The sequence below is a fragment of the Bubalus kerabau genome, chromosome 8, assembly GCF_029407905.1.
Source record: "Bubalus kerabau isolate K-KA32 ecotype Philippines breed swamp buffalo chromosome 8, PCC_UOA_SB_1v2, whole genome shotgun sequence".
Taxonomy (NCBI): Eukaryota; Metazoa; Chordata; class Mammalia; order Artiodactyla; family Bovidae; genus Bubalus; species Bubalus kerabau.
The window spans coordinates 57,777,767-57,802,808 of NC_073631.1; the positions used below are offsets into that span (position 1 = coordinate 57,777,767).

Sequence of the window (25,042 nt, forward strand, 5' to 3'; positions counted from 1 at the left end):
TATGGACCTAACAGAAGCAGAAGATGTTAAGAAGAGGTGGCAAGAATACACAGAAGAACTAAGTATGGTAAATAACTTCATATATATGAGACTGTCTATAATGACTGATTAATACCTTGTGTGCTCAATCACTCAGTCATGTCTGACTCTTTGAGACCCCATGAAATGTAGCTGGCCAGGCTCCTCTGTCCATGTAATTTTCCAGGCAAGAATACTGGAATAGGTTGACATTTCCTTTTCCAGTGGGATTAATACTTTAACATATGTTTATTGTTGACTCTTTTTAAAGGTTTTTTTCAGAAAGATAAAAAGTACTCTCTTTTTAACTCCAGACAGGCAGTGGAAAAATCACCTCCAAGTGGGGATAAGCAGAAAAATGACATATCACTATTGCAGGAAACCTTTATCAATTGTGGAATCATCTTTGGATTTTCTTATTGTCATGGAATATGCTAATTATCCCAGTGTGGTTTACTTTGATTAAGAGGATAGATACCACTTCTGTTAAGGGGACTTGATTGATTCTCAGAGTTGCATTTTATAGAACATTCCTGTCTTATGTATAGATACAGTAAAAATGTCTAGAAAAGAACGGTTCAGCTGCTACTGATCAGGAAGATACCTTCAGGAAGGGCAGAGAGACCCATTTCAAGCAATTCTCTTAATTATTAAGCAAGATCTACTTAGTAAGTTTGAGGGGAAAGACCACTGATTTGTGAGCCAGCCAACCCAGTGCTGGCTTTGCCTCTGCTGCTAGTGCCCTCATAAAAGGAGGGGGAAATCCCTCTTTCCTATAGACCTGCTTCTTTTCACAATAAACTGAAGCAGAGGATCAAAATGTCTCTAGAATCCCTTCCAATTTAACTATGTTCTAGTACACAAACATTTTCTGGGAAGCCTGTGTACTTAGAGCTGTGGGAGACATGATACCATATAAATGCTTTTCTAGCCCTTCAATAGCTAGCTCTCACTCCATCACATGTGAAAATGACTGAGACAATTAAACTGAAATTTTAAGTGAATCCTATAATAGGAAAGGAAAGTGAAAGTGAAGTCACTCAGTCCTGTCCGACTCTTTGCAACCTCATGGACTGTAGCCTATCAGGCTCCTCCATCCATGGGATTTTCCAGGCAAGATTGCTGCAGTGGATTGCCATTTCCTTCTCCAGGGGATCTTCCTGACCCAGGAATCGAATCCGGGTCTCCCACACTGCAGGCAGACGCTTTACTGTCTGAGCCTACTATGCAAGTAAAGGAAACGAGCTCATAATACTGTCTGATCTGAATCTAGTAACAACTATGATATTACCTTCATGGTCTGTTTCTTGGGCATGCAGATTTCCTGATAAGAGTGAAACATCATTCACCACAGCAATCCAGTGTACTTCAACCTGATGCATATTTGATGTAGGCAACTTAACCTAAATAATGTGCTGAAAGCTATGGACTAAGATTTTAACAATTAGAAGGAAGTCACAGGCTGATAAACTTTTAAAGAATTAAAAGGATGAACTCTAATCACTGCATACAAAATGTTTGTCTAAATTCACAATGGAGAAGTTAAGCTACATTTTCTGTGATAAATTTTGGTCCCCCTGAAGGCAAGGGAACATTCTTATTCATGCTTTCATAAGGTTAGACTATCGATGGGCTTCCCTGGTGGCTCAGATGGTAAAAAATCTGCCTGCAATGCAGGAGACCTGGGTTTGATCCCTGGGTTGGGAAGATCTCCTGGAGGAGGGCATGGTAACCCACTCCAGTATTCTTGCCTGGAGAATGCCATGGACAGAGAAGCCTGGCAGGCAACAGTCCATGGAGTGACAGAGTCAGACATGACTGAGGGACTAAGCACAGAGTATGGATAAATATTTACTGAAGTGAATTTTATGAAATAGAAGTCTTAGGAGGGTCAGTCAATAGCGCCTGTCCCAGCACATGCGTGTAAACATACAATGAACAAATAGTCAAAATTCAATATACAAATTTAAGCACACTGCAATAAATTTCATGGGGCATAGAGTCAGAATCAGAAAATTAAAAAGGACCTTGGAGTTCAACTAATTGTTTTATGATAGTGAAATTTTGTTTTAATGAGAGAATATAACTAGGAATCACATTCTCATTCCATGGAAGCTGAGGATGAGAAATAATTTATATTTAACCTTTCTGAGGGAATTAATAAATTAAAATAAGTTTAAATTCCAGAAGTGTAAAAAGGGTAGCATCAGATCCTTCCCATCCCTACCCCTTTACACTTTAGGGCCCTAGGAACTTCTTGTGTTCTGTTGGGCTATTTCAGTGTGGTTTGAGAGTATATGTAGGCATGTGTTTTTTAGATGAACTGATGGGATTTGGGGCTGGGAAATAGGAAGACTGAGAGTTAACATCTTTAATGAAACAAGATATGATAATTACAACTCTTCATCTTCTATGGTTGTTATGTACAAGCTGAGCCTTATAAGTTACTGTCTTTAAAGGAAAGTCACACAAACAGAAATAGAATAAAATAAAAATGATAATATCTAATGAATATTGTACTTTAAAAATGTAATGTTTTACACAAATTTAAAGCAACAGATTACCTTATTTTTATTTTCACAAAATTACACATCGAGGGAGAATTGATATATTTGAAAGATAGTAAAATTAACTTCCTTTTTTGTTATGATGCCATATTTATGGCACACTAATTACTCTGCCAAGGCCTAAGAGAAAGAAAAATAATATCAGACACGGATTTAAAAATTGCTGTGAAAATAGTGCAAGATGGAAAATTTTACCAGAGAATTTCATCTTAAAAATTGAGATGAAATTCATACATCTTAATATTCACTCTTCAAAGATATGATACAGTTTTTAGCATTTTCACAGATATGCACAACATCACCATTATATAATATTTTCATCATTGCTAAAAGAAATCCATTACCTATGGGCAATCACTTCCCAATTCTCTTACCCTCAGCCTCTGACAACCACTAAGTTATTTTCTCTCTCAATGGATTTGCCTATTCTGAGCATTTCATAAAAATGGAATCATGCTGTATGTGGTCTTTTCTGTCTGCCTTCTTCCACTTAGCATAATGTTTTCAAGGTTCATCTGTACTGTAATATGTACTTCATTTTTTTCTATTGTTGAATGGCATTTCATTGTATATACCACATTTCACTAAAATATCACAGTTTGTTTAGCCATTCATCTGCTGATAAACATTTTCTTTTTCAATTTTGGGCTATTATGTATAAGCTTTTATGTAGACAGATGTTTTCATTTCTCTTGGGTATATACCTAGGAGTAAATTGCTGGTTAATATGGCAACTCATATTTAACCATTTGAGAAACTGCCAAGCTGCTTTCCGAAGTGGCCATAACATTTTACATTCCCACCAGAAATGCACGAGAATATGTATTTCTCCAAATCCTCAACAACACTTGTTATTGTCTGCTTTTTGATTATTGCCGTCCTTGTGGGTATGAAGTGGTACCACATTGTGGTTTTGATTCATATTTCCTTAATTACTAATGAGGCTGAGCATATTTTCATGTACTTATTAGCTATTAATAGATTTTCTTTGGAAGAATGCCTACTCAAATCCTTTGCTGATTTTTGAATGGGGTTATCTGTCCTTTTACTGAGTTGTAAAGGCTCTTTGTGTATTTTGCATATGAGTTCTTTATACATCTATGCAAATATTTTCACTTATTCTGTAGTCAGTCTTTGTATTTTCTTGAAAGTGTCTTTTGGAGCAAAAAGTTTTTAATTTTATGATGTCCAATTTATTTTTTTCTTTTGTCATTTGTGCTTTTGATGTCATGCTAAGAAACTATCGTCTAATCCAAGCTCACTAAGATTTATGCCTATGCTTTTGTGCAAAAGTTTTCCAATCTAAACTCTTAAAAATGTAAATCTTTGCTTAGTTTCTGAATTAATTTTTGTTTATTGGGAGCCAGGGTCCAGCTTAATTCTTCTGCATGTGGATACCCAGTTTGACCAAGATTAAATTTCACTCGACGGTGAAATATTGCAATCTTTACCACATAGATAAGGATTAAGATGCTCGTTACAGCCACTACTACTGAGCATTGTATGAGATTCTTTTTTTTTTGCTAGTGCAATAAATCAAGAAAGCAAAAGATACAAAGATTGGAAACCAAGAAATAAATTCCCACTATTCACAGGTAACATGATACTGTACACAAAAAGCACAAAATAACCTAAGTAAATTAATATAATTAATAAATGAATTTAGTAAGGTCACTAGTTACAAGGTCAGCTTATCAAAGTCAGTTGCATTTCTATATACCAATAAAAGGAAAACTAGAAAATAAAAATGAAAAAATGGAAAATGAAACATTTAGAATGATAGTATATATACTAGCATAGAAAATTAAATATAAACAAATATAAACAATTAAATATAAACAAATTAAATATCAACAAATATAAACACATTAAATAAACAAATATAAACAAAATTAAATATAAACAAATGGATCTAGTAACACATATGAAAGAGCTCCTCACTGAAAACTACAAATTATTATTGAGAGAAACTTTAAAAGAGCTAAAACCATAGGCCATACCATGTTTGCAGACTGGAAATCTCAGTATTGTAAAAATGTCATTTCTCTTTAAAAATCTACTCAAATAATCTATAGACTCAATGCATGCCAAATAAAATCCTAGCAGAATTTGTTTTTTGTAGAAATTAACAAACTTATTCTAAAGTTTAAATGGGGTTGCAAAGAGTTGGACACCATGGAGTAACCAAGCACATATAGAGAGAAAGAGCAATCTTTCCATAATTATGCTGTACACACTGGATATTTTTATGCAACAAAAATAAATCTTGATTATCCTACCTCATATTATACCCATAAATCAATGCCAGATAGACTGTAGATTTAAATGTGAAAGATAAATCATAAAGAATTTACCTGAAGGACTAACAAATGAATTCTACTTCTTAAATTCCATTCATTGAAAGACACCATTAAGAGTAACAGGACAGGTCACATAATGGGAGAAATAATATACATATAGGCATGCATACATGTATTTCTGGGAAAAACATTAATATCTATATATCAATTTATTGATCCATCAATTTATCTGACTTCAACAGTCACTTCACAGAACAAGACATGCATATGTTCAAAAAGTGAGAAGATGCTTAACTTTATTAGACATCAAAAAACAAAAGTAAGATACCATTTCATAATGACCATGTGACAAATAAAACTATTGACAATACCCTGGGCCTGCAAGAACTCATAGTAACTCAGATCCTCATACATTGCTATTTGGAGTGTATATTTGTCCCACCACTTTGATAGATTGCTTGGTAGTAGCTTCCCTCCATGGGATTCTCCAGGCAAGAGTACTGGAGTGGGTTGCCATTTTCCTTCTCCAGGGTATCTTCCTGACCCAGGGATCGAACCCAGGTCTCCCTCATTCCAGTCAGATGCTTTAACCTCTGAGCTACCAGGGAAGCCCAATAAATTAGAATATACATATATAAGTTTAGAATATATGTTCCTAAACTGTCTTTGCTGCTGCTAAGTCGCTTCAGTTGTGTCCGACTCTGCGACCCCATAGACGGAAGCCCACCAGGCTCCCCCGTCCCTGGGATTCTCTAGGCAAGAACACTAGAGTGGGCCATTTCCTTCTCCAATGCGTGAAAGGGAAAAGTGAAAGTGAAGTCGCTCATTCGTGTCCGACTCTTTGCGACCCCATGGACTGCAGCCTACCAGGCTCCTCCATCCATGGGATTTTCCAGGCAAGAGTACTGGAGTGGGGTGCCATTGCCTTCTCCAAAACTGTCTTTAGGGTTCATATATTAACAAACCAAAGGTCTTTCAACAGTAGAATGAATAGTAAGTTATGACCTTTTCATAAAATAGAAGAGGACACATCAAAGAGAATGGATGAATCTCACAAATATTATATTAAGCAAAAGAAACTAGACCAGAGTTTGGTTTCAGAAAAATTAAACTTAAAAACAAGAAAAACTAATCAGTGGTGATGGAAGTCAAGATAGTGGTTACCTTTAAATACAGCTTTTAAGAGTGGGTATGAGGATTTCTTGCTGGAGCTGGTAATCCATTTTTCAAAGTAGTTGATTAAATGGCTAAGATCACTTTGGGAAAAATTCAGTGAGCTGTACATTAATGATTTGTGAGCTTTTAGTATAAATGTAATAGTTTAAAAGTTTTGCTTCAGTTGATACAAAAGACTTCGGTTAGGGCAGTAAGTTCTTATGAGGATATCAAATGCTGCTTCTGAGACAACAATAAAAATAAAACACAAAAACTAATGTAAATTAAACTATAGCACAAAATAATAGAGCTTTTATTAATTTATTCAAGTGGAATGTGATGCCTCACGAAGCAGTGAGTTTGCTGTCACTGGATTTATATAAGGTAAAGACAGAAGCATTACTGTTTAAGGGTGGGCTTTGGATAAAATGATCTCCAAGGAACTTTCCAATTCTAAGACAAAATAATGTCAACCTTACAGTGAAGAAACACAACCTCCCAAGTGTGTATTCCAGACAATTTGCCAAATAACTGTTTATCTGTGAGAAAATCATTTAAACTATCAAGCTGACTCCACTTAGAAAATGTATTTCTCACTTCCTTATAAGTTTGACAATATTTTGTTATATAATTTAATATATATGTGTATATATATGTTATTAAGATACTGAGTTAAACCATAGATTTTTTTTTATATATTTTAAGAAAAACCTAAAATAATCCAGTGACAGTTGACTACTCTATTGGTAAAAGATGATTTTCCAGGGGAAAATTTAGAATGATGTCCACTATATTCACTGTACCAAGAATGCCTTATGAAAAATTAAGCAAGTTCTGTTTATTGCTCACCTAAATAGTCAGATGAGATACACATAATGTGTGTATGTTTTGATATAAACATCATTATGTATTTTTCATATTCCATAACAAAGAGATTTCTTATAAAGGATTTTGATTCAGTTTTGGATGAACTTCAAGTGCGTGAGAAAGAGACTTGCAATTATTCTACTTTTAATTCACAGGACCAACTCCTCTTGGTTGTCAAATAATCATTTGCAGATATCAAAAATTGTTAAATTTTTTGGTTCAGGACTTGCAATAAAAATTGTGTATAGTCAACACAGTAAAATTTAGACATGAATAAATTTAACATATAATTTTAGAGAATTTTCAGATCCTTTGCCTTCCACCTACATATCCAGCAGTGTAACATATGTCACAGGTCCTGGCCCGGTTAAATAAAATAATGTATATTTGAGACAAAACTGGCATTGTTGTTGACTTTGTTACAATATTAAACAATAGTAGGCATCCTACTCTGCATGATACATTCAGTTTGAGATTCTTTAAGTTGTTGAAGAAGCATTAAGTATTTATCATCACCCAAAATTGTGCCAAACATTGCATAAAGTATATACCTGTCTTTGAAACTTTGAGAGAAACCCATAGCTAATGCTGAATTTTTGCCTATAGTAACTCAAATAACATGACATAAAAAAGTAAGTCACATATATTAAAATTGTGCCCTGTAAGTAGATTGAAAAAACTGTAGTACCTGCATGCTTATTTATGTAGGATCTCATGGTAAAATCTCAGAAACTCTTAATTTTCCAAAACTGAATTTTATATCCTTCCATGTCTTATATTGTTTCATTCTATCTTAAACAATTTGTTTAATTCTGTAACAACAAGGAAGGACTAGTATGAAGTGGAGGAGAAGGCAAAAGTCTTCTAGTAGTCTGAACCTGTGGTGACTCAATGCAAAGAAAATATATTTATGCCTCTAAAATAATGAAGTAGGAAGTGAATCTGAAACTAATACAATTCTTTCTTATGTTTTCCCAACAGCATGCATTGTCTTTACATTTTTTTTACTATGGAAAATATTTAGCCTGAACAAAGAATAGAGTATTCTGCTTAACAAATTATTTTGGCAGATAGAGAATTGCCACATTTTCCACATATGATTAATAGTTTTTTAAAATAATTTAAAAGTTACTTCAGGATTTTACATTATATATATTGACTTTACTATATTGCAGAAGTACAGAATTAACAATAAAAAGGATATTTGAATTCCAGGAAGATAATGGCTTATGTCGAAGTCCTTCATTTTGCTTACCACTCATCCACCCATCCACCTATCTATCCATCTATCTATCCATCCATGCACACGCCCGTTTTGTATAATATGGGATATATGGAAATACAATGGTACACAAGATGAATAATTCTGCCCATGAAGAATTATTCTTTCATGAAGAAAATTGCACAGTGACTATACTAGATGATTGGATTTAAAAAAATTAGTGCAATATAATTGACATATAATATTGTCCCAGTTTGGGGCTTCCCAGGTGCCTCAGTGGTAAAGAATTCACCTACAAATGCAGGGGACTCAGGAGATGTGGTTTGATCCCTGGATTCGGAAGATCCCCTGGAGAAGGAAATGGTAAGTCCGTCCAATATTCTTGCCTGAGATATTCCATGTACAGAGGAGCCTGGTGGGCTGCAGTCCATGGGATCACAAATAGTCGAACCCAATGGAGTGACTGCATGCACCCTTAAGATTATTAGATAATTGTTCCAGTTTAAAGTGTACAACATGTTGAGTTCATAAATTTATATTTTGAAATATGATTACCACCAAAGTGTTAGCTAACGCTTCTATCATGTCACATAATTTGGTGGTGGTGGTTTAGTTGCTAAGTCGTGTCCAACTCTTGTGCAATCCCATGGACTGTAGCCCACCAGGCTCTCCATAGCATTTTCCAGGCAAGAATACTGGAGTGGGTTGCCATTTCCTTCTCCAAGGGATCTTTCTGACCCAGGGATTGAACCCAGGTTTCCTGCACTGCAGGAGCTACTGACTGAGCTACCAGGGAAGCCCCCGTCACATAATTTAGATGAGGAAATTTCAAGTGATCTTTTTCCTTGTGAATTTTATAACCACCATAATTGTATGTTTTTATTTCTTCATAAGCTTTCCATTTATTAACTCATTTGATCCTGTAACAACCTTGGAGGTAGGAACTATTAGTATTGCTATTGTACAGCTGCAGAAATAAAAGCACAGAAAGGTTAAGTAATTACCTAAAGCTCCTCAGCTAATAAATAGAAGCAGGATATAAGCATATACAGTGTGTCTCTAGACACTGTTCTCAAATCCCACAGTTGTATTATCTGTCAAATAGAGGTATGTTAATATGATCAACAATACTGCAATATTATCATCATCAAGAATAACAATAATAATATATACAATTTTTATTCTTTATATAGACTTGTCACTAGGCTTCCCAGGTGGTGCTAGTGATGAAGAACCCACCTGCCAATGCAGGAGACATAAGAGATGCAGATTTGATTCCTGGGTCAAGAAGATCCCCTGGAGGAGGGCATGGCTTAATCCTTAAAGCATGATTGAAGTAGGACCCTTTAACAGTCCTTTAAAATAACAAATATCCATATTAGCTCTAAAGAGATTATATAATTCATTTTTATAACTGAGACCAGTAATTCCCAAATAGGAGTATAACAAAGTCTGAGGGAGAGAAATAAAACAGTGTAAGATATTATATTTACCAAAGGAGCATGGGTTAAAAAAGGTTGAGAGACTCTGTCACAAAGAAAAATTATTTGGACATCTTGGGAGATCTTTCATCAAATGGAAAAAAGAAAGTTCACAAAAGTTAATTGATTATAAAAGTAAACTAAATCTAGAACAAATGAATTTTAATGACTATCTTTCAAAGAATGATTAATTTGTTAATTATGCATTATAAAACTAAAAGTTGGTGTATGGATGGTATACTATGGAGAATACTGCACTGAAAGCAGAGACATCTGAGTTTAAGTCCCAGCACTGTTACCAAATGTTGGGGTCCTTCATTGTTCTTGATTTCAGTTTTCTTATGTGAAAATGAAGGGGTAGCCCAGAAGACTGTTAAGTGCCTTAGCGTTCTGCTTCTCTATAACTCACCTAAACTTTTGTCGTTTTTTGTAAAAGTATTTTGTAGCCTCCGCGTAAGAAAAAAAAAAAAAAGATGTGATAATTGCAGGATGATAGCCATAATTCTAACTAGAACCTAAGTCCTTGACCCTAAGGCCAACAAACTAGTAGATTATGCATTATAACCATTCTGCAAACCAGAACCACTTGTGGGGCACCAGCAACCTGGAAGCTATCATTCAGTAGATCTGACAGTGCACCTGAGCCTATGTAGTTGGAGCATCTCAGTGATTTTTGTTACATATCAATTGGCTTCCCTTGTGGTTCAGCTGGTAAAGAAGCCACCTGCAATGCAGGAGACCTGGGTTTGATCCCTGGGTCGGGAAGATCCCCTGGAGAAGGGAAATGCTACCCACTCCAGTATTCTGGCCTGGAGAATTCCATGGACTGTATAGTTCATGGTGTCGCAAAGAGTTAGAAATGACTGAGCGACCTTTACTTTCACTTGTGAATAATCATTGTTCCAGATTCTCTTTTGACAAAATGTTAATTGAGTTTAAGTTGCAGACAAAGACTTATGCTAACAAGGGAAACAAATGCAGTATTATAATTAATCTCAAAAAAAGACTATTTCTTTTTTAGTCATCTGTGGATAAGATCAATATTTCTTATGTGACTTGCGCTGTATCAGAGCTTACAGATCTTAGATACTTGAACTTATTTTTTTTGCTGTGGTAATAGAAGATCAAGGAATAGAAACTCAGTTGGCATTGAGATGGAATATTCAGAAAATATACACATACACACATATGCTTAAACTTAGTACATAAGCTCATAAAGATACATAAATACAAAACTTTTAATCTCCATTATCTTTTGTTTGCTCTTCCAAATTCATGCACCACTTTTTTCACCCTTTTCCATCCTGCTGTGTGCCCTGGGAGACTGACCTGAATGAACTGTAATAGTACCCATAGCCTTTGGCCAACGGGTAACTGGTAGGATACTGTATGAAAGGATAAGAGTGAATTCAGTGTGTTTTTGCCCATGGATCACTCCTGCTCATCTTCAGCTGACTGTGTCCCTTGACTAAAGATCACTGATCCCCTTCAGCCTGGTGAACAGTTTATGACACTCTGTGCTTTGAAGTTTTGATACTTGGCCCCTTTCCTCATTCCTTGAAAAACTGTAGCAGTTCTGATGCAATTGGCCCCAGTTTACTGCACAAACTCCTGTGGATTTTCTGCATTTACACTTTTAAATAGATGCTTGTAAATAAGCCCTGATGGAATTATCAAATTTTGTGCATGACGTCTATATTTCCTATTTACAGGAATCCTGATTGAAACAGTCTTTTATGTTAAAGGTACCTTTGAAAATCTTTGGTTAAGACAAAAGAAGTAAATGTATGGAAACTTGAACTGAAATTTGATTAAATAAATAAATAGTCATAACGGATAAAAACAGTATACTTAAGTAATTGAGGAAAAATATAAAACTCATATTATTAAAATTGAGGTAGCAGTGACTATAAGAAAATGAGACGTTGGCCTGATATGGAAAAAAAGTAAGGAGATGTGAATTTTAATTGATACAAACACCAAGTCACAAGGCTGAAACTGATAGAGCTTTCTCCATGCCCCAGAGACACTTGATCTGTGCTACTACATTCATCTAGGGGCAGCTCATTACCAGAATAATATAGGCAAGCTGGAAAGATTCATGGAGGAGTAACAAAATGATAAAAAGTGCTGAAGGATTGACCTATAAGAAGAGATTAAAAAGAGGAAATCACTCTGCTTTAGCTAAGCAGTGACTAAGGGGGAACATGTCAACCATCTATAATTATGCGAAGGTTATAAACTCCAAAAGATAGGCAGCGATTACTACAAATCTAGGGTGTAGTGCTCTGCAGAAAGATAAATTAAGAAAAGGAGATTTTAACTCAAAAAACAGGACCATTTCCTAATGTAGAGCTATTTTATGTCTTCTAAAGCTAAGTGTTCTATAATATAGCCTTTGAAAAAGACAAAAATGAAACAAATTACAAACCATTACTTATTATTATATATGTAGATTCTTTACAATCTATTTCTATCTATCCTATCCACCTAACTAGCTGATCTAACTATTGGTGTATCTCAGAAATCAACCTTTCACAAACATATATAGCTATTTATTTAGCAATGTATTAAATAAATATTTATTTAGTAAGCATCTCATTTAATTGTTAACATTACATTTTAGCAATCAAAGAAAAGAAAATTTAAGCAGTGTTCTGAAGGTTACCCAGCTAGTAAGTATCACAGCCAGAGTACAAACCCAGGGGTCTTTATCTCCATGTCTCTGCTTATCATCCTTGAATAGTTAAACTGCTTCAGTACATTATAATATCATTTCCACAACAATTCTCCATTCTTGAACAATCCATGTGGTCATCATCCATTCTAGCTATGTGATAAAGCCTAAAGTAGTTTTCATTTCCTTATCCTAGATAGATAATACTTATTTTTAATCTTGCAAAGTAATTCCTTAATTCACTATTGTACACAATTCAAGTTATTCAGTAAGTCATAATTATTTATAAAGTTTAAATTTAAGAAAGTATGCTATTGAGTTCTCTTAAAAAAAATAATCACCTCTCACAATTTATTTGAGTTGAAAATACATTGAAAAAAAACCCTTGGTCATGGCTAATATTTCAAATAGTACAGAGACCATAAAGTGAAATGATGAGTCCTTTTCACTTAAAACCTTCAACATCTGTGGTTAGAGATAACTGCTCCTAGTAGTTTCTTTTGTGTATTTCCAGGAATTTTCTATGTACATATCTGCGCATACTTTCTTTTCTTTACTTAGAAGTAATTTTGGTTGTCTTTCCACATCAACACATAAATTGGTACTTTATCCTTTTTAACAACTGTAAAATATTCTATTGAATGGGTGTAACACTATTTGTCAATTTCCCTGTTGATGGATATTTAGATAGCTTCTAAAATAATCAGTCCTATTATGAACATATATTTACATTCATCTTTGCAGACTTATCCCTTACTGATAGGGCAAATTTGTAGCCAGAGCATTTTCTAGGTCAAAACATATGTATGTTTACATTTTTATAGGTATTTCCCAATTGTTATCTACAAAATAGATTTTACATTAATACAAAAATATGAGAGTCTAAACAGGCTGCTCACACTCTAAAATTCACATAGAACCCCAACATGTCATGGTATTAACTTCTGCTTTGTGAGCATAAAATGGCATTTTGCCAAACATTTTATTCTACATACATATTTTATTCCTGGACCAGGTTTATCACTGCCTACTTATATTTCAAGTCATTAACATATTACTTGTTTATATTTTTCTGTGACTTAATTAAAAGAAACTTGCTAATGTTTGAAATAACAGATTTGACTAATTGTTTGTCTTACACCTTAATTTACACTATTTCTTCCACCTGGAAAATCTACTTCATTCTAACCCTACATGTCTATGTCCTACCTACCCTTCATGATTTCTTTCAAATGATACCTTCTCCATCTAAATCTTGTTTCTTTCCTCAGAACTCCCAGCATCTTATTTAACCATTTAGAGTTACATTATATATAAGTCCATGATCAATGGTGGCTATCATTATTATTAAATACTGGATCTTTCCAGTTCTATAAATGTTCTTATTCTCTCCTGCCTTCCTTTGCCTTCTTCAATGGATGGATCGAACTTAAACTACACATTTAGTATTGTGATACTATTTTTATTCTCTTTTAAAATAAATGGTTCAATTTTTAATTTTTAATATCAACAGGTTAAAGTAATATTTTTATTCTAAAGTTTCAGATTTTCAAACACAGCAGAAAATGATTTAAGATGTCTCTTTAGAACTCATAAACACACTCAATTTTAAAAATTAAGAGTTAAATCTGAAACATGCTGCTGAGAGTTAATGTGGATGCTATCATATTAAAGGCCTTTGGAGGCAAGCAAGCATAGTTTACACGCCATCGGACCTATTTATAGAGCTGACTCCTTTTTGCAATGTCAACTGTAACCTTATACTTATTTTAAGCCTCAGTGTCTCAAATATCAGCCTCTACTAGTTGTACAGTTCTCCCTTATTTGATATCAGAGAGCCCAATGGAGCCTTCTGAAGAACCTAGTCAGATTAGCAAAGATAACTTTTTAGAAGTTCCTAGTTTATCTGATTCTCTTTCTGAAGATGAAGAAGTTAAAGCTACCTTCAGACCTGGATTCTCCCCACAACCTAGCAGACGAGGTTCTGAATCATCTGAAGACATTTACCTGGACTCTCCACCATCAGGTGCAAGAAGAGTTTCATTTGCTGACACCTTTGGATTCAATCTTGTGTCTGTTAAAGAATTTGATTCCTGGGAATTACCGAGTGGTTCAGCTGATTTTGACTTAAGGCAGGATGTTTTCCACACAGAAGAATATGTTTTATCTCCACAATTTGGCTTGCCTTCTTCAAAAGAAGATCTTATGCAACAACTTCAAGTACAGAAAGCGATACTGGAATCAACCGAGTATCCTCCTGGATCTACAAGTATGAAGGGCATTATTCGAGTTTTGAATGTTTCTTTTGAGAAGTTAGTATATGTGAGAATGTCCTTAGATGACTGGCAGTCATATTATGATATATTAGCAGAATATATTCCAAATTCATGTGATGGTGAAACTGATCAGTTCTCCTTTAAGATATCATTGGTTCCTCCTTACCAAAAAGATGGCAGTAAAGTTGAGTTTTGTATACGTTATGAAACTTCTGTTGGTACATTTTGGTCAAATAATAATGGCACAAATTATGTATTGATTTGTCAAAAGAAAGAACAAGAGCCGGAGCCTGAAAAACTACAGGAAGACGTTCCTAATAGACAAATAAAAGGCTGCTTAAAGGTAAAATCAAGGTGAGGATATATCTTACATCATTACTTTTCATAATTTTAAGGTTTTTAAAAGTCATTCTTTATTTCACTACCAAAAAATAGCCATGCTGTTTAAAAATATAGTCTTGTTATGTATAAAGCAATGGTGCTAGGCTTTAACAAGGTCAGTGATATTTGAATAATAGCACTGTGTCATCTCTCCTCCAGATATAAGGAAAATATGGGTATAATGTAATAGATAGCACAGGGAGTGCAATGTGTATATTTCCTACCTAATGAGCTATAAATTGCTTAAATTCAAACAATGGAATCTAGATTCTTAACATGTAAAACTGTTTATTTGCCATTTAAAGTATATATATGTTTAATATTTTAAATACTTTTACTGTACTTAAAAACATTTCTGATGAGCATAAAACTGTGTTTCCATATGTACCTAGTGCTCAGAAATTCATAGACTTCCCCTCAAACTTTTCAATGACATTTAGTTGTATAGGGATGTCTGGAGTGACACATATTTAGTTACATTTTAAGAGCTATGATGACTTTAGTGACAAGCTAAGAGAAAGTAGTATATGAGTGGTATATGAATTATCCATAAAAATTTATAATTATAACCAAATGTAACATTATAGAACACAAAGTAGTATAATTTAGTAAAAGTAAATGGAGCAGAATAAAAAAAATGACCCAAGTAGAAATAAGGATATTAGCTTTATAGATTAGAGATTTGGGATATGACCTTTCATTAGTAACCTTGCTCTCCTGTTAATGTAATAAAATAAAATAAAATAAAAATAAATGGGTATTCAGTTCTCTCTATTGTAGAGTTGGCTCATTTCCATGACAGTAGGTGAGTAGATAAAACATCCAGGAGGAGATGGATGTCTCCTGCTCCTCAGAGTGTCCCAAAGGAAAATCACATTGCTCTACCAGCCACAGACAAAAGCTTGATTATTTTCTGGATGGTCCATCCTAACTGTCATTAGACCCAAAGATTCTAGTAACTGCAGCAGAAATAGTGTAATATGATGAAAAGGGAACTGTATTAGGAATCAAGACAACCAGATTCTAAGTGGAATTAAATAAAAACATAAAGAATTACATTGGAAAATGTTTAATCTTTCATGCTCTAATGCCTTGATCTATTATATGATAATAAATAATAACCACTAAATGTGCTATTCTAATGCATTAATGAACTAAATATAATGTAAGTGAAACAATTCAATCATATAAAATATTTCTGTTTTCATTATCCTTTAAAGTAATTTAACGATTGGTTTACCTGACTTTGTGAGTTATGCTGTCTTTCTCAGTCCAAATAAACTTTCTTAGGTTTAACTGATGCTATTGAGAAATAACAAAATCATAATCTGTGTGCTAAAATAATTTATGTTTATGAGATTACTCAGCAACATGTTAGCTATGTAGACAAAATATGTTCAACACTATTTAATAAACTAATTTGTATACATAAACATACACATATTAAATACTTTACAAATAAAATCATCACCAGTGAATAATGTACAGGATGCAACTTGGTCTATATATTAGAGAAAAGCAAAATTTAAAAAAGGCACAGCCGTATTGTCAAAGATCTCATAAAAGAAGGAGTGTTTAACTCCGGATTTTTCTGCAAGTTAGAAATGCAGTTTAAAATTATAAGCATTACAAGCTGAACTATGGTAAAGATAGAGGATTCCTTTGATAGACCAAACTTGACTTGAAAATAAGGACTAAAATGGATAACTGCTAGGCCTAATCTACCCCAGTCTTGATATTATTGAAACTTCTCCTAGTCTAAGATATGTATAACTGGATATATATCCATACCCACATTTATATTCAGAACAGTAATTGTTAGGTTCATAGCGGACACCATTCAAGTTTTAATATTGCTTTGGGGAAAAACTTGAGAAGAACTAAACCACAAAATGGTCTAAAGGCCTGTAAAGTTTCCTAATGAGTTATAAAAATGGAAAAAATCTCTCTCCTTCAAAACCACAAATACATTTTCTGCACTTCTATAACTTAAAAATGACCAACATAATTCAAACCACATTTTGAAAAAAAAAAAATGCATTTGCCTCTGGAGAAGGCCTTTTGTGCTAAGTTTCAGTCCAACATGAATTTTTACATCTGATTTATATACCACTCAAAATGGAGTGTATAAAGGAAATCCTGACAGATCCTTAGAACAGCATGTGCCATAATAGAATATTTATACAGCTTTTCCATGATATAATTTATATGCAATGGGGTTTCAAATATTCCTAAAACTCACACAAGAGAGCATTATCGAATTTCTAAATGAATATTGCAGTTGGATTTCATTGTGAAGAATTTGGTTAAGGAAAAATAGCACATCTTATTAGTGTTTCTTTATGAAATGTGTACTCGGCTAAAGCAAAAATTCACTAACACTTATTTGATCAAAAAAGTTACAGCTTCTAAAATATCTTCCTCCCTTCAAAAGTTACAGAATTTTGTAATTTAATTTAGCAGTCAGTTCTTTGAGAAGACAAATGCAGAAGAGAAATATATGTCAATTTTTACTTCATATATGCAGGTAGATTAATAATAGTATGTAATATAAGTCAGAGTTAGACTGAAAATAAGTCTGTCTTAACGTAGAGAGTAGCAACTAAAGTGAATTCCTCTTGATCCCAAAGTTAATTTGCTTTCAGGATCTCAGAGATTGTATCTTCTAAAAGCGTCAAGAATCTCTTCTAAACAGGTACAGAATGAACTGTGGGAACACATTTAGGGAGGTAGGATTTCTGTTATGTCAGTCACCCTAGGCATGATGTTTTCTCTATGGAAGATTTTTTCAGGTCAGAGTTTGCAAACCTCCACATTGATGTGGTTGTCTGATTTTTTTGTTTTTGGTTTTTCTTTATTCTTATTAATCTATCCCCTTTGGATAGAAAGAAATATCTAGTGGGGGAGGAAAAGAGAATTTGTAACTCATAGGCATGTGACCGAGAGTGACCCAGAGGTATTTAATTGCACTGAAAGGCATGCCTCATGAGATACTTGATAAGTGTTACCCATATGTAGTACTGGAGTATGTGTTAGCAAACAAACTAAGCAGACTGCTGATCTATGTCCCATGGACATAATTTCAAAATAAGTGACCAAAAGAATTAAATAACATTGACATAGGTAATATTAGATATATTAGATAAATAAACTAAAAATAACACACAGAAGCAATATACCTCCAAAGTTAAAATTTGGGTTTCAGAGATAAACATATCTGGGTTTGAGTCTAAGCTGCACCGCATGCAAGCTGTGTGACCTTCTGCAAGTTAAACTCAATATCCCTTCTGTTAATTGTGAATAACAATGGTACAATCTCATAGAGATTGTTAGAGATTTCCGTAAAATACTACATACAAAGTTTTGGCCTAGTGTATGGCACATAGTAAGTTATCAGAAAATAATAACTCCTGTAAAAAGCCAAGGCTAACTCTAGCTTTGGGTGGATCTGAAAAACCCTAGGGAGGCCCAAACTGTCCAAAAGTTTCTCTTTTCTTTCTTTTCAGAGTTTCTGAAATTTCCGTTTTGGAAATCAATTTTCTTTGTTTTTTCCAGGATTTTAATCAACAAGGGAAACCCACTGAATTGTCAGTTTTCTTGAGATGTGTGTTACCTGATATCTGGAACATCTTAAAGTTGGAAAAGATCTTAATGACTATTAAAATTTTCATGCTTAATAAATAAAAAAATTAAGGACTAGATCAAAAGGGTTAAAAAAGGCTTAATTGCAGCATTGAACAAATATTATTTATCCCAGTTCATATTCATATTTATAATATTAATAATACATAAGACATATTTTAATATTTATAATACATATTTATCCCAGTTAATATTCACTTAATAACTATATGGCTACGGACATATTATTTTACTTCTTAAAGCCGCTATTTATTCATATGTAAAATAGGGGCAATGGTACTTGTCCAGTCTTGTGATGATTAAGTTAACATAAAATGAGATTATATTTTTAAAGCTTCTAGTAAAGTGCTGGGGACATATATAGCTATCAAAACTCAAATATAATTGCCATCATTATTATCAAATTGTGTTCAGCTAATTTCTTGGTTCTTGGACTTGTGTTATTTCTTCTGACATCATAGTCTTCTTGTTAGGGTTTCAAAATTCATTCCCTAAGTGTTTATTAAGGGCCTGTGTTTCAGGTACTGTGTTGTTAGGCACAAGGTTGGAAACATGACTCAGTGAAGACCAGAGGCCCCAAGGAAACAGTCCTCACAGGGGCTGAGAGCAGAGAGGGTGAGGGGAGAGAACATTAAAGCCAAGCTCAGATTTTCAGGTAAACAAGGGAAGCCACAGATGAAAAATAAGAACCATTTACATTTTGAGTTTTCTCAAATTCTGATCAATAACTGGTCTTGAGTACTGGCCAGGGGACTGACCTTTTCAGCATATCCTTTTCCCTACCAACAGCTGCTAAATGTTCCCAACTGTTGGGTACACAGACTGACTTCATATGGTCTTGTATTTTATTAAGTGAAACCAATTTATTATTTTAAGTAATGAAATGGCATGATATAGGTGTTGGATGGTATTTATAACTTGGCCAGGTGAATGCAAATAAATTCCTGAAAGATTTCAATGCCAAAGGAAAAAAAAAGATCACTCTTCAGTTTCTGTACCTGAGGAATAATAGAAACAGGCACATTCAAGAATGGGAATGAGAGAGAGGCTTTCTAAAGTATGACTTGAAGATTACAGAGAGTTTATCTTTCAGGGTGGTAAATTGTTAAAATGAGGCCAAGAAAAACATTGGAAAATGGTGCCTAATATATGCTCACATTGCATGTTCCAGTCAGAGCTATAGCATTGTGAGACTTCCTTAATTTACACTTACAGTATAATCTGGAGTCCTGGAAATAGTCCAAAGAAGTGTAAATAGCCCCATGAAGCCTTTAGGACTTAATATATTCCATAACTAACCTGTTTTGAGTCCTAACGAATTGTGGAAGCCTGGTCTGTTTAAGGGAGGGACCTCTGGCAAGGCCACATGGAAACATAAAACACAGCTGCACAGGACCCGTCAAGAGGACTGTTTGGAAACTGCCGGCTGGTTGACAACAAGGAGCCAACTAGCTTAGAGTTTCCTTGGAGATCTACCAGGGCTTTATGGCTTCCTGGTCTTATGGGAAATCCATACTCCTATAAGCCTTGACTTTCCCCAGAGTAGTTTTGAACCTTTTCTGAGAGAAGAAGAGGGTCTCATCACTCAAGAGTTTCTCTCAAGCCCTAGCCAAAGGGGACCACTATAGATGCCAGGCCTCAAATGGATCCTCTGGGATCTCTATGAGCCTAATTTCCCACCTGAAGCCCATCTGCAGCCTGTAAAAATGGAGCGGGGACCAAGAACACGGGGCCAATAAAGCTCCAGGCAAAAGATGATTGTGAAGTGGGACACAAGTTTTTCACCTTCTTCCAATTCAGCTGACTGTGACTCCTGTCCTTGTTCCAAGGTTTCACCCCAACAGGCCAACAGGAATAGTGTAAGGGCAGTTACCTCAAGGGCAGACGCCTGAAGTGGGCCTGACTGCCCACTGTGTTGTCAGACTTAAAAGATCATACCGATATAGATATATGTGTGTTTATATGCATATGCACACATTTACACGATACACACACACAAAACTCCTCTTCTTGAATGCAGACACCTCCAGGACAGAAGGGACTATACCTACCTTATACCCAATTAAAGTCAACTGCACAAATGGGCTTTGAGTTTGGATTGAGACAATGGAAATGGATAGTTTTAGAGCAGAGGGCACTATGGGCAGAGTTGAGTACAGAGTTCTGGTAAGAGCTCCACAGAAGCAGGAGGGCCCAGGGGGTCTGAAGTATGTGTGTATATTTGGGAGGGAAGGAGGATTCCAAAAGCAATAAGGCATATTGGAAACAGTGTAAGCAGTAAAGTAGGGCATATTTGGGCTTTCATTCTTACTAATTAGTAGCTGTGTGAACTTGGATAAATTACACTTTGTATCCATTTTATTCAGATGTAAAAAAGGGATATAATTTCTACTTGGCAGAGTTGCTATGAGAAATTCATTAGCTAACATATATAAACATCTATCCCAGTTGCTGACACTTTGTAGATACTCAAAATGGCATTGATGATAAATTCCATATTTTAAAATCTTGTATATGGCTAGTCCTTTGACCAAAATTAATGGAGAAATGTTTTTTTTTCCCCTCAATGTCATTCCTGCTACCTAGACCCAGGTTAGTATAAATCCATAGTTTTGTAGCTCAGTTGGTAAAGAATCTGCCTGCAATGCAGGAGACTCAGGTTCAATCCCTGGGTGGGAAAGTTTCCCTGGAGAAGGAAATGGCTACCCACTCCAGTAATCTTGCCAGGAGAACCTCATCGACAGAGGAGCCTGGTGGGCTACAGTTCATGAGGTCACAAAGAGTCAGGCACGACAGAGTGACTAACACACACACACGTTTTAGAATTATGGACTTTTCAACAAGTTTGGGGGCACTAACTAGGGAAACTATATTCCATAGCATTGCTACTATGGGGGAAAAATTATTCCCAAATTCCAGAAACCTCTGGGCTACAAAAAATTTTTGGAACATCAATCAGACACTAGGTTTTTTTTTAATGAACTACAACATATTTTTTCCTTAAGGTAGTTCTTAAGATGGTTCTTTTGGACTAAAAACAGAGTTGGCTATACACAGTTTCATTTTATCATCTCTGTATATAAACATGAATAGAGAGTGAAATTTAATTTGATATAATTTTTTCCTCTAAGAAGATATATTATACACCTTTGAATTTTAATCGTTTCTCTGCTTTTAAAGCATTTTCTATACACCACCACTGTATAAAAAGAAAAGGGTCCTCAGGACATAGCTCTCAAATCTTTTCAGGTTTTTATTCTGCTTATCTAATAACTTTTCTTGGGTAACTGGCACGGTAATATTATTATCTATTATATAAATAATACTGCAATTTCCTGTTAGTATAGTGGTGAGTATCCCCACCTGTCAATCTGGAGACCAGGGTTCGATTCCCCAATGGGAAAGCACTGGAAACCTTTTGGGCTTCCCTGGTGGCTCAGACACTTAAGAACCTGCCTGCAGTTGGGAGACTCAGGTTCAATCCCTGGGTTGGGAAGATCCCGTGGAGAAGGACATGGCAACCCACTCCCAGTATTATTCCCCGGAGAACTCCATGAATGGAAGGGTCTGGAGGGCTATGGTTCATGGGGTCGCAAAGAGTCAGACACGACTGAGCAAATAACACTTTCACTCTCATATAAATAATAACTGGTTTTGAAGCCTTAATCAGACCATCCTGCTGTTTAAAGATTTTATGATAAATAGAAATAAATTGCCACATTGGACTGTTACACAGCACTGTTTAGTAACAGAGACCAACTGTTCATTAAAAAAACCTGTCTTAGGAAATTTCATTGTTCCCTCCCCTTATAGTTAACTCTGAAAACAGTCTGTCTGTGTTGCATACCAGTGCTATTCAAATTACAACTAGAAATGGGATTCAAACATCGTAAGACAATGATTTGTCCTGTGTGCAGCTGTGGATTTGAATTTCATTCACCCCTTTTGAAATTTGCAAAGTAAAAAAGATCAAAATATCCCCAAGGTTTAAATCTATAAAGCATGCCAAACTGTAGATGCTTTTACTAATTATGTGAAACAGATTTTATAGCCCATTTAACACTGATGGTACTCTGCTTATTTTACAGAATTAAACCACGATACAAAGCTAACCTATTGATGATGAAATTATAAGAAAAACCCCAAACTGGTTTCACTTTTAAAAATTATTATAGATGTCTTCACACAATTACAGATTACGTAGAACTGCTTGGGTAACTTTCAGCTTCATAAGCCATATAGGAAATAAAACAGTATTTTTTCATTTTAATAAGATCTCCTCCTGGTGATTAATCTTAAAATAATATATTGTAACTACTTAAATATCTTGAATATTTTACCAATAGAAAAATCTCACCAAATTTTAAAATTACATTCAGGTACAAGCAGAAAAAAAATATATGATCCTCAGATGTAATCTTGAGTATGTATATAAAACTATTGTGTTTTAGTGTAAATGAAATTATAATCATTTTTACCAGTGCTAATACAGCACTTGATCTGAACAGTCTTCCTTGAATTGTATTGTAGGAAAGGCCATCTAATTCTAACCTTTGCTTTCAGGCAAAATTATTCTGAAAACTACCCAGACCAAATACTTATAATATTCTCTTCTTAAACATCTCCTGGAGAGATTGTATTCTTTAGTAAAGTATTCTTTCAGGAAATTCTATATCTTTCATGTAGTCATTCCTGTTGTTCTATGTCTTTAATCTTGTCATTTTTAATGCTGATTCTCAATTGAAATAAATGGAGTTCCTATCCTTATACTTAAAGTTAGAATTACACTGTTTATGTGACTGATTTCTATTTGCTATGTCAAATAAGCTCAGTAAACTTAGATCTCCCCTCAAGTTCCTAACTATTAAACTAATAAGCTCGTTTGTAGTATTTCAATGCAAAAGTCAGAGAAGAAAAAGACATCACCAAGCAGTGAATGATAGCACTATTATAAGGCCTGTGCACTGCCAGAACCACGGTTATCAGGGAAGCTGAATGGATGAGTAGGCTAGCTAAGAAGCGCTCCCAATCCCACCTCCTTTACCTTTGAGTCCTGATTACTGAACTCCTATTGAAGTCAGAGAAGGGAATAGACTTTATCTTACTAAATTACAAAATTAAAAGTACTTCAGAAGATCATTCCATTTATTCCTCAATCCTACATGTAAAGTTAGCTGTATTAGATTTGTTGAAGCTCTCTTAGACAAATAATGAATAATTTTGAATAATCATTAGTATTTTCTAGAAATCTAATTTTTAATACAATTTCATTCAATAATATAATTTTATGAGTACATTGAAAAGAAAGTTTGAATAGATTTATAAAACTCAAATGTAATACTTACCAACTGAAATTTAAGCTATCTTAAATTTCAATGATTAAATTTAAGTATCATTTTGTAGAAAGGTTAATACTGTGTCTACAAACAGAAGTCATTTGAATATATGTTAAAATTATTGATTCTGTGTCTATGTGTGTTTACAGTTTTTTCCCATATATGATTTTTAATTGGAGGATAATTGCTTTACAATGTTGTATTGGTTTCTGCCATACATCAACATGAATCAGCTATAGGTATACGTATGTCCCCTCCGTCTTGAACTTCCCTCTTACCTCCCAGCACATTCCATCCCTCTAGGTTGTCACAGAGCTCCAGTTTGAGTTCCCTGAGTCATACAGCAAATTCCCACTGGTTATCTGTTTTATATATGGTAGCATATATGTTTCCATGCCACTCTCTCCAAGAGTGTTACAATTTTAAAGGTATTGTTTGAAGGAATTAATATGTACAGAGTATTGGTATAGTCAATCTAGTTGATAATGTATTTATTAAATTAAACATGTGTGTGCTAAGTCATTTCAGTCATGTCAGACTCTTTGTGATGCTATGGACTATCCCTCAGGCGCCACTGTCTATGGGATTCTCCAGGCAAGAATACTGGAGTGGGTTGCCATGCCTTCCTCCAAGGGATCTTCCCGACCCAAGGATCAAATCTGCATCTCTTATGTCTCCTGCATTGGCAGGAGGATTCTTTACCATTAGCACCGCCTGGGTTTCGAAAATTCTAAACACGACAATATATACATAAAATGAATGAATAAAATAATCACTTCAGCATGATATTCTTGCTGCTGCTAAGTCACTTCAGTTGTGTCCAACTCGGTGCGACCCCATAGATGGCAGTCCACCAGGCTCCCCCGTCCCTGGGATTCTCCAGGCAAGAACACTGGAGTGGGTTGCCATTTCCTTCTCCAAAGCATGAAAGTGAAAAGTGAAAGTGAAGTCGCTCAGTTGTGTCCAACCCTCAGTGACCCCATAGACTGCAGCCTTCCAGGCTCCTCTGTCCATGGGATTTTCCAGGCAAGAGTACTGGAGTGGGTTGCCATTGCCTTCTCCTGATATTCTTGAGCTTCCTTCATATTTGTTTATACATTCAATATCTGTGCTGAACTTC

The 25,042-nt window shown here is 34.8% G+C and overlaps 1 protein-coding gene across 2 annotated transcripts in view; it reads left to right on the forward strand.

Annotated features, from left to right (window-relative positions):
• The first annotated feature begins 14,098 nt into the window (after positions 1 to 14,098).
• The window catches only part of PPP1R3A (protein phosphatase 1 regulatory subunit 3A), a 49,097-nt gene continuing 38,153 nt past the window's right edge, over positions 14,099 to 25,042 (forward strand). The window contains exons 1-2 of one of the 2 annotated variants that reach the window (XM_055590317.1): positions 14,284 to 14,556; positions 14,835 to 14,917. In XM_055590317.1, coding sequence (XP_055446292.1) covers positions 14,425 to 14,556; positions 14,835 to 14,917 — 215 coding nt within the window. In that variant the 5' untranslated portion in view covers positions 14,284 to 14,424. Of the gene's footprint in view, positions 14,918 to 25,042 lie in introns of both variants that reach the window. The other variant, XM_055590316.1, reaches the window with a different exon arrangement.